General features: G+C 41.0%; 1 protein-coding gene across 1 annotated transcript; it reads left to right on the top strand.

The window, feature by feature from the left end:
• Window positions 1-219: 219 nt before the first annotated feature.
• Window positions 220-11,020, top strand: RBX1 (ring-box 1). Its single transcript, XM_005150324.1, has 5 exons — window positions 220-349; window positions 2,455-2,533; window positions 8,300-8,370; window positions 9,683-9,768; window positions 10,857-11,020. The coding sequence occupies exons 1-5, from the start codon at window positions 272-274 to the stop codon at window positions 10,867-10,869; spliced, it is 327 nt and encodes a 108-aa protein (XP_005150381.1). The 5' UTR covers window positions 220-271; the 3' UTR covers window positions 10,870-11,020.
• The last annotated feature ends 292 nt before the right edge of the window (window positions 11,021-11,312 follow it).

Here is an 11,312-nt window from a genome sequence, read left to right as displayed (position 1 = left end):
CACCGCCTGTCCCCCGCCCCCTGTGCCGGTATCTGCGTCCCTGTCCCCGGCTACCGCTACGCTCCCTAACCAGCATGGCGCAGGATGAGGTAACTGCGCACGACCCCACCCTGACCGGCGCCTTTAAGCGCGACCGTCACGTGACACTGTGGCACCTGTCGCGGGGGGACTGCCCCGGAGTGGGCCCTTCCCACCCCCTTCCGCTCTCTCTCCCGCCCCTCCCCTCTCCGCGCATGCGCGCAGGGCAAGACGGTCGGTTCACGCACCAAAAATGGCGGCCGCGATGGATGTGGACACCCCTAGCGGCACCAACAGCGGGGCGGGCAAGAAGCGCTTCGAAGTGAAGAAAGTGAGGACCGCCGGCAGGCTCCTCGAGGGAGGGAGCGGGGGAGCTAGGGCCTGCCTGGTGGCGGCGAGCGGGGCGGGGGAGAGGACCCCTTCCTGCTTCCCTCACGGAGCCGGGCGCTCGGTTCCGCACCGGCGCGGCGGGAGGGGAGGGGCTGTGCCTGCGGGAAGCCTTGGCATGAGCGCGGGCCAATAGTTGAGGCGGGTCGCTGCACGTGGAGCGGAGCCTGGCCAATCAGCGGGCGCGGCTGGGGGCGGTCTGAAAGGGCTGTCTCTGTCAGAGGGTTCGGGGGTTGGGTGTTGTAGCTCTGCCGGGCCTCGGCCGCGTTGTGCCCTCCCTGGGGCCTCTGGGCAGCTCGGGCCGAGGAGCAGTGCTGCTGCCTCCTCCGCAGTCCCGGCCCTTCTGGCCCCTCTGCACCGTGTGCTGCGTTAAGATGCCTTGCACAAATTCATGTGGCTCTTTTTTGTTTTCTTTAAATCGAGCCATAACGTGTGTGTAGTCAGCAGACTGTCTGCTGTCACCTGGGATTTGGCTGCTCCCCCCAAACAGCCGTAATACTGCTTTTCTGCCTAATGCCACCAGTTTGTCAGATGGATAATAGCCCCAGCCTGTTGCAAGAGGGAGCAAAGGAGGTGGGGAGGCTGTGTGAGCTTGTGCTGTGGTAGAATTTGATGAAAAATGACTCCTGGGCTGGCTATCTGGAAACATTTCCAGTGCTCCGTGCTTTGTTTGAAATGCAGCTGTCATCACTGGTGTGGAAATCTCTGTACAGAGCTGCAGCTCTGCTGAAGGAGGTGTCTGGGTGACGTGATTGCTTGTCCTTAGGAAATAGGGGCAGACATAATAGTACCTGAGAGGAGCAGGAAGCGGCACCTTTTATGTGTCAGTGGCATTTATCCTCCCCAGCAAGGTACCAGCGTGCAGTTTGTTGTGTGTGTGTCTCTGGTTGTAGGAGTAGATGATGATGGAACATGAAATCTCCTGAGAGTGTGGGAGAGAGAAGGGTGCTGGGAAGTTTCATCCTTTAGCTGCCTCAGGATGTGGATGAAGTCCTTAAGACCCAGGAGGTTGGCTAGACCTGAAGTTGGAAGGTGGGGGGGAAAAATCAGATCACTACTGACCCATTTCCTAAATGACGTAGTAGTATTCTGATGGGTTTTTATATTGGCACTAATGAAATATTGAAGTACTGATCCAAATTGTTACTGCTTATCAGTATTTGCCAGTTTATGTTTCTTCTTCAGCATCCCAATCTGAGGGGAGGCAATGAGAATGTTAAAATGGAAACAGAATGTAGTAGAGAAGTTTTACTGTAGTAGACTCAATGCAATCATATACTGGAAAAAAAAATGGAAGGAAACAAAATATCTAGACTACTTACATAGTAAATGAAGATTATCCTGGCTACCAGTCTGATTTGCTTTGAATGCCAAAGGCAACCCCACCTTTTTCATACATTTACAAAAGACCTGATTACTGGGGGTTTTGTGCAGAGGAATCAAAAGGCAGTATGCTTTTCTGCATCGCTTATCTTAAAGTCCTCATTCTGAATCAGTTGTCTGAAATTGCCGTGGAAATTGGTAGCATGGAACAGAGGAGATTGTTCAGGAGTCAGTGAAAGTGTAGCATTAGTGATGATTTTAGTTCTTGACCCCAGCTGCTCTGAGGGAGGTGATTACTAGAAGAACTGCTGCAAGTAATGGAAATTCCTTTTAAAATAGCTTTAAAAAAAATGGGCTTTTCTCTAAGGCACTGTCCTTTCCATCAGAATTAGAGATGTGGCTTGAGCTGCAACCTTGCCTCTGGATCTTGAATAGAAATGCATATGTTTGCATTTGTTTAACAAAAAAGGGGACTATGAGAGTTACCTTGTTTCTGAAGTTGGAAGGAGGCATTGAGTCTGGGAGGTATGTGAGAGGAATAGACTACTGCTTTATAGTAACCTGAACCCGCGATAAAGAATTACTCTGGACTTCTAAGGTATCTTTTTTAAATATCCCAGCTTTTCCATTTAAAAAATACATGTGATTTTGAGAAACAACAAGGATTTCTGTGTGCTGTAAATTCAGTCAAAACTATGTTTTTCTTTTTTCCCCCTTTCTCTCTAGTGGAACGCAGTAGCTCTGTGGGCATGGGACATTGTGGTTGATAACTGTGCCATTTGCAGAAACCATATTATGGATCTATGTAAGTAAATGGTGGGGAAGACATTGGCAGTTTTGACTTGTATATGATGCACAGCTGAAGATTTCCTCTGTTGAGGGTACAATTCAGCACATGCAGCTTTCAGTTAGGAAGCAAGTCTTCACAGTGCAAATACTAAGCTCTATTTTATGTAATGCTGAAGTCCTATAATCTGTTTTTGTGACCCCTGTCAACTATACTGCTTTTCTTGTAAAGAGTAGAATCACTTTGTACCACAGCTGTAGATGAGGTGATGTTGCTGAGTGTATTTGGGGTACAACAAAGGAAAAGGAGTAAAGAGTCAGAAGGAACTGAAATTATTTGAGGTATTGCTCACAAAGAGAGGTATTAGATTTTGGAGTCAGTCATGTTGATATAGGTATCCACTTTTTGATGACACTCATCAGGATGAAATCTTTCAACACTGTGTCTGGCCAGTGAAGGCTTTGGACCAGTAACTTCATCTGATTCCTCATTCTACAAAGACTACTTTGCATAAATAAGTTAGTTCATATTATGTTGTGGGGAATCCTGTAGCCACGTAGAGAATTGTTCATTTACAAAGGAGAGTCTAAATAATGCCTAAATAATAATTAAAAAATTAGAATTGCTAGTATTGGTTTGATTTTGTTTTCTGTAAAATTTTGATGGTTCAACCAACATATAGGCTTGCAATGTGGGAAAATAAAGAGATAATGGAATTAAGTATACAAATTTCTGTCGTGAAATAGGTGTGCATGTATAAAGTCACTGGTTTCAGTCCCTTAAAGGATTGATAATGAGTATAAAACCATTTTGTTTTTTCTCAAAAATGACAAGATACTGCTGGCACCATAACTGTCCATCTTATTTCAGTCATGAGGGACAGAAGACCTTTTAGTATACCCCAGATAGAAGTTTACCTTATTTGCCTATATTACTAGAATGTGAGGATTGTGGAATCCTCCTAAACTGGAGCATATACAGCTACACTGCTTGGGAATGGCCTGTTGTGATCCCATTGTGATAGTTTTGTTGTACTTTGTTTTTACACAGTCACCCTTGGAACTACTGATCATAGTGATTTACTGTCAGTGAGCCTATCTGAAAATAACTCGTTTCAGAAAAATAAGACCTCAAGTTTATAGTAACAGCTACTGAGAGAAGGACTTGGTTTTACATCACATGTAAATAATAATTACAAAACTAGTTTAATAAGTTTTTGTTCTTTGTTTGTTTTTTTGTTGTTTGGGTTTTAATAGAAAACACATTGTGACACACAAGGCTGAAAATGAGTTAAGCATCTTCTTTTCTTCGCTTTGGGACAGATATGTTTGTATTTTGAGCCAACTAATGTCTTTCCATGCCTCAGTTTATTGCTAGTTATTAGAAAGGGAATGACAACACTAATGAGAAACAAGTGAGAATAGGGGCTATGAAATATGCTGATGTTCTTTGATGTAAAGATTTTCTTTTTAAGTACCTCTAACCTGTACCATCTTGAAAAGTAGTTTCAAAGGGAGGTGGACACTTGGCTACGAGCTAGTGTCTCAGATTTATGATATATTAGAGAGGAAAACATGTCACTGACAGGCAAATGGAATTTTAAACACTTGATAGAAGTTACATCCACAGAATTTCCAAGTGTATAGAATGAATATATAAAATCCTGTAATTCAAGATAATTGTTCATGACAACTGGGATATATTGTAGGATAGTGGATGCTGGTATGTTTCATTTTATGAATCTGCCTCAAAATTAACAGTGCCTCCCATGACAGACTAAATACGGTCTCAAATATTTGTTTTTGGTTTTTTTTATAAACAGCAGATAGGGCATGGAGATGAAGGAGAGGTGTGGAGGAACTGGAAGGAGAGTGGATCGATGTTATTTTCCAGTAGTGAATTTCTTGTGTCAGTTCTTAGGGGGTGGAAAAGGCAAAAACAGATACTACCAAAATAGGGGTGGGGTTTAGAGTGTATAGGTAGGCTAGGCAAAACAGTGAAGGAAGAGGATGTAGGTAGATTTCCTCCCCCCTCTCTTTTTTTGTTGCTCAAGCATAACATGTTATTAGTTTGGGTATGAGCAATGTTAGAAAAAGCCTGGACTGCAAATGGCAGACCACAGTTGACAGTATACAGAGTAGAAGTGGTATCTAAATTAGTGTTCCGAGATCAGTGTTGGCTCTAGATTTACTTACTTCCTTGTTACAGACCATTAATGTTGTTAAACAGTGCTTTAATTAGATTTTCAAACATAAGATGTGAAGTAATGGGAAATTGAGGAAAAGCTAATAGAATGTGCAGGGAAGAACAACACAAGATTCAATTTGATAAAATGCAGAATACTGTCTCTCTCCTAGTGATGAAGGGAAACTTTGAAAGTGAAATCATTAGAGTGATAAGTAACTTCAGACATGCTTATGGAAGGTTGTTAACATTACAGTCGGGCATCAATGTTAAGGTGTCATGCAGTTCGCCTCATGCATGTACATTATGATTTGGTAATAAGAATGGGCTTGGGTTTATGAGAAGAATAAAAGAACAGAATTAAGTATATATAGTTTCCTAAGTCACAAGTAGGAGTGGAAGATGATAGCGATGTACATGTATTTTGGGAGTGTGATACCAACAGGAAATACTGAGTGTCATACAAGGGGTTTATAAGTAGAAGGAATCATATGATGATATGATAGGGGGAACTTAGGGTAAGGATTTAGTAAAATCTGCAGATAATTCTTAAGAAATTGGAGAGAATTGCAAAGGGAAAATTCCGAAGTTCCTCAGAAGTCTGAAAAACTAAATTGAAGAGCTCATTCTGCATTTTGAGGGAATAGACTAGACTAATTCATTTCTAAGGGACCTACAGTCCAACTGCCTTACCAATTCAGGGCTGACCAAAAGCATGTTGTTAAGGACATTTTCCAAATGTCTTAAACACTGACAGGCTTGGGGTATTCACCACCTCTAGGAAGCTTGTTTCAGTGTTTGACAACTCTCTTGTTAGAGAAATGCTTCCTAATGTCTGGTCTAAACCTCCTCTGATGCAGCTTTGAACCATTCCCATACAACCTATTACTGGTTACCTGGGAGAAGAGCTCAGCACCTCCCTCTTCACTTCCCCTTCTCAGGAAGCTGTAGAGAACAATGAGGTTGCCCCTCAGCCTCCTGTTTTCCAAACTAGACAAACCCAAAGTCCTCAGCCACTCCTCACAGGACAGGTAGAATTGTACTTGAAGTTTATTTGCCTGGTTATTGGTATTGTCTGTCTGTTTTCTGAGCAAGTACATGATGCTATGTGATTTTATTTCTCCCAAATAAGTTGATCCCTTCATGACATAGTTTTAGAAGGCTACATGTAAAGAGAAAGGGAAACCTACACATTGCTTATCTTTGCTCAAGTGAAAGCCACTTTGAAGAGCTTTTACCATCAAATTTAGCAGTGCAGTCGGCTATTGTAGCTGCGAATAAAAGACAGGTACTTCTGTTACTTGCCATTAGGGCTACTTAAATCTTGGGTTACTTTTCTTGTTAGATACACAGAAGATTTCTGGAACAGGAAATGTATAGGAAGAGGGATGGTTCTTAATAAATGCCAAGATTCAGAAGTTGCCATTATATAACAAGCATTTCTGTAACTCCCTGAGTTGAAATGCTTCTGTTTATCTTTCACAATTATTTACAGGTATTTCAGGTTTTAGCTGTATCTTTCTGCCTGCACCTACAGATACTCTGTCAAAAGCAAGGCAACAGAAGAGTTCTTCAGTATTCCTCCAGTACCTGTTACCGTCTTGCCACTTCTTTTGGGTCACCAGACAGTAAATTGCTTCTCTTTCTTTCAAAAGTCAGAATTAGCAGCTTTCATTCTCTGGCAGCAATTGATCATTTGTTACTTTCTTTGTTAAGATACTGTCCTTTTCTGAAATGAGGCAAGTAGGAGATTCAAAAGTGCTTCAGATTTTGGGAGGCCCTTTTTTGGCAGCCAGACTTAGTGATGCCAGCAGTAGTCTCCAGCCTGTTTGATGAGGGAGTTAAATCTGGGTGTCTTGTTGGAAGAGCCTTACATCACCACCAGAGAACTCCTCCTCGGCTATGTTTGCAAAAGTTCATCTGTCCTCTTAAGCTTTTGGGACTGTATTTACTTCTCAGCAAATGTTTGAGTAACGCTGAAATGAATATCAGTGCTGCTTTTCTTCCTTATCTAAACCACCTTTTTTCCCTCTCACTCCTGGTCACAAAGTCCATTAAAGCTTAAAAAAAAATCAAATTATTTTATTGTGTTCCAGAGCGTACAGCTCACAGGTTAGGTCCACTTAGAGAGGGAGAGAGTTAAATTTTCCTCCTTCAAATGAGTTTCCTCTCCTTTTCCCACTACTCATCTCTGTTCTCTGTTACTGTACAGACTCATGCCAAATATTTAATATCATATGCCCCATGATACTCAGCAGGATCATAAGTCTGTACTGCAGTAACAGTATTTCGGCAATCTTGGGTGTCAAATTTTAAACAAATGTCCAAAGTAATTGAAGCTCAAGGTTCTTGAGCATTTCCAATTTTCATAACCAGGTTTAGTTTTATTGCTGTATGTTCTGAGGGCTTAATGAATTAAGACCTCAGATGTTTCAGGTGTGCTAGATTTTATTCTCCTATAGGCTGGCCAGCTTTGGACTTCCACCTATGTGTATCTTGATGTAAAACATAATAAATACAGGTTCATTTGAATCTTGCAAAACAGTCATTGCTACTGAGTTTCTGTAAACCTCAATCTTGTTTTGAGTAGTTCCTCCTTACCAAGGTTAACTGATCTCTCTCACGTCTCATGGAAAACAGGTCCTTCTCTGATTTTGTTCATCTCCATACCTGAAAGTGAAAATGAAGACAGGACAGAGCGAATAAAGATCACATTTTTCAGCCAAACCTGTGAGGTTTGAAAGTTTTTGAATCTTTAATTGGTGAATCAAATTCCTTTTTTTCTGAGCATATTTGGGCACATGAACAGTGAAGAGACAATTGGAGCTCATTCAGCCATTTTCTTTGCCAATATCTACAAAACAAGCCAGCAACAAGCCCATGTATTGAGTTCTGAGCTGGGTTTTTTAAAAATTACTACACTATTAGCATGCTATAAACATGGATCTTTTTAAAATAATTTGGCCTTGACATTTAAAGAAAGCATCCTTTAACAGTTATTAAAACTATTTACTAAGGATGTTATTAAAACTTACTTTAATACTTTAGGAAGTAAAATGTTGGTTTTGTAGGTTTGTGCTGGTGACTGTGGAGGGAGGACTTGGTAATCCCTATTTTCTCCTGAAGTTCTTTCTTGAGCTGGAGCAGAAGTGAATTGTTCAGGCCCTAGAATGGAGAATCAGACTACTGGATTTATTTTTGCAGTGCTGTTTTGTCTTCTTTCCTCACTTTCTCTTGTCTTTTTCATCCATGTCACCTTATATAAAACCCCTAAAACACAACCTAGACCCATAAATAGTCTTTATGCTTTTTGGGATCCTTCTGGGTAAGCAATTCCAAGGTATAAAAATTTCTAAACATAATTTTGTAAACTGTATTTCCTACTGTGTGATTTTGGTGTGCCCTTACCTGTCATGAGACTATAGAAAAAAAGACAGGCAAGCCCCAGGGTTGCATGAGCAAATTAATTTGTAAATATAACTGATATTACATAATGTCTGACAAAACAGTAAGCTTATGTTAATAGAAGGAATCTACCAGTTGTCATTCCATGTCCATCTTCTACTCCTGCATATATGTGTTTAATCTTTATTTTCACAGGCATAGAATGTCAAGCAAACCAAGCATCAGCTACCTCTGAAGAGTGCACAGTTGCATGGGGTGTCTGCAATGTAAGGAAGACTGTTCTATTGTGGAGCTCATGTGTGGTGATGCTATCCCCTTTTTTCACAACTTGGGACAAAATGAGTTCTATAAAATGTTTCAGATAATCCACCAGGAAAAAAAAAAACCTTAAACACCATATGTTTTAGTAGAGTGTAGAAAGGAGAGAGAAGGTGGGGGGGAGGTGAGAGCTGGAGAGGTGTAATATAGAAGACACAGAAGAAACAGGAGGAAAATAGGCCTTTTCTTTTTTCTCTTTTTTCTTTTTTTTTATTTAAAAATAATAATGGATCTTTGAGCATGATTTTCCTGATCAAGGTTCTGCCTAGGAACTATGCCTTCTTTTTCCTGGCAATAGGATTATTTTGATCTCAGCATGCTTCATTTGTCCTTGTGCAGGCTGATTTGAGGAGTCAGTATGGGGTAACAAGGTGATTTGCTTTCCGTTTTGGAGAAAGATCGAATCGGTTCTAGTGTATAATCTCCAGCTCTTCAATTTTCTGCTGTATGCATTCCTTCATACATGGTCCCACTACCATGTGAATTCAGACTTACCTATCTTTTAGCTAGCCTGGGCCTGAGTTGGAAGGTAAAATTTTCCATAATTAAATAACTACCTGTTCCTCACTCGCATCCTCACTCTGCTGTGGGATTAAGTCACAGTGTGATAATGCCAGAACAGGATTATAAATGTTGCAATTCTGTTTGTAGAGGGCAAGAGCAATTTTTTTTAACCATGTCAGGATATTCTAGTGTCAAAATTACATCTTTGTGTGCAAGAGTTACCACAGGTGGAACCTTGTTTTTAACTAGCTGTATGGGGTATGGAAAAGGGTGACCTTATTTTATTAAACACAAACAGATTCTGTTTTTCTTTCTAATTTTGCAAGTTCCTTTTAAATCCGGGCTTTGGTTTGTCCAGATGACTGGCAGAAAGCTTAAGTGTGTATACATACATATCATCCCTGCTACTCACTGTGAAATCCTCTTTCTTATCTTTCTGATTATGCTTCTTATCAGCATCAGATCTGCCAATTTTAGCAGCTGCTAAACTCCGTGTTCTTTCCTTCCTCAGAAGTTAGCCTGTTAGCACTGCATGCACTGTGGAACAGGGTCCCTGCCGCTATTTCACTAATATTCCCTTCCTCTCTGAAAATCTGGATCTATTCCTTGGTGTTTACCAGTGAGCTGGCTGATTAATCCTCCTCACCTTTGTCTGCAAACACTTGCTAGTCTCTTTTTACCCTAATGCTTTCAGTGGTAGTTTTCACATTGAGATACCTTTGTGTGTTCTGAAGTGATGTGAACTTTCTCTTCCAGCATGCTTTCCACTTCCACTGCATCTCTCGCTGGCTCAAAACTCGCCAAGTATGTCCGCTGGACAACAGGGAATGGGAGTTCCAAAAGTAGGTATCCTGCACAGATTTTAAGATGAAATATCCAATTATCCTTCTGTTAGTAGAAATTATCAATATCAGATATTAATGTCTCTTGTCTGAGGGCATAGTTACTGTTGGGAAAGGGTTCTTTTTTCTCCACCTTTGCCGTATAAGAGCCTTTCCTTAGTCATCTGATGCAAATGAGCTCTGAAGGAAGGCCAAACATTGCAAGTTAAGTGGCAGTTGGTAGGAAGTAGTGATTTCTACTGACATTTTCTCTAACGAATAGAGAGCAGGAAAGAAATGGAATTTGCTGAAAGTGGGCCTCAGGTGAATATTATGTTGCCACATGAGTAACTTGGGTGTAGAAAATGACCTGAATTTAGTTGCCTGTGTTCCAAAGCATTGCTGAGGTGCCAGACATCTTATTGGGTCCCTCTGTATCTTGGTGATTTGTTTTATAACTCTATTAGGCTTAGAAATTCTTACGGCTGATATAATAGCATCTGGAAATCCAGTGTCCATGTAGCCATTGCTACAGCCTTGAACCATTTATTCATAATTTCTGTATTCTTTGTTTTGCTTTGTGTTTTTCAAAGGTCTGATGTTAGAATAACCATGGATGAGTTTTTGAGGAATAATTGTATTTTGAGAGGTAGTTGTGCATTAAGAGAAGTTAAGATGTTTGCCTAACTAAGCAAAGTAGTGAAAACTGAGCCCATGTTGCCTGGCTGGTGACTTAATACTGCATGGGCAGCGTGATGAGGAATGGAGGCATGAATGAATGTTGTCTTCAGTAATATGTCTGGGGCTATGAAAAGCTCTAGCCTTGTTTTTTTGCAGGATATATTTGAAAAGAGGTTCAGGGCAAATGATGATGATCCTGAAGGTCTCGTGCATGTAATATTGTGGATTGCTCAGGCTTTCTTCTAGGTAGTGTCTAGATAGAATTTTGGGGGGAAGTGAAATATGGAGAACATCAGAAGGTTTCCATACCATAGCATTTCACCTTCATCTGGGTTGCATGTTAATTACATTGTGGTAGAATGAGAATAAATCTGCACTAGTATGAAATGTTGTTTCTTAAAAAGCATTAACATATTGTCTGTTCGCAGGTATGGGCATTAGAGAGATGGTCGCCACGCTGCTGCATATGTCATCAGCTTCAGTTGTTCTTGTCACTATGGGTTTGTTTTAGCAACTTGAAAAATCAGTAATGTACACCAATCTTCTTCAATCTTGTTGTATTGAATAAAATCCTGCTGGAGCTTCCTGTCAAGTTGTTTTGTCTTGTGTTAGGAGTGGGCAGTCAGTGAATGAGATAGTTATCTGCAGACCAGGGATTTAAGCGAGGCAGCTTTTAAGATGAGTAGCCCTTTGTGTTGCTATGCCCAATTTTTGTCCAGGTGTTTTGGTCTTACTTCCACAAGGTTTAACCACACCTCTGGCTCACTGAGGTCAGCATTAATCTCCACTGTATAGAGCAATGGGTGCAGGACTTGGCCTGGCTGTGATTTATGCAAATAGCATTTCATGTGGACACGCTTTCTTGCAGCTCAGTTGAGATGATG

The sequence above is a fragment of the Melopsittacus undulatus genome, chromosome 5 (assembly GCF_012275295.1).
Source record: "Melopsittacus undulatus isolate bMelUnd1 chromosome 5, bMelUnd1.mat.Z, whole genome shotgun sequence".
Lineage (NCBI taxonomy): Eukaryota > Metazoa > Chordata > Aves > Psittaciformes > Psittaculidae > Melopsittacus > Melopsittacus undulatus.
Note: the sequence above shows the minus strand (reverse complement) of the source record. Positions and strands in the feature narration are given on the sequence as shown.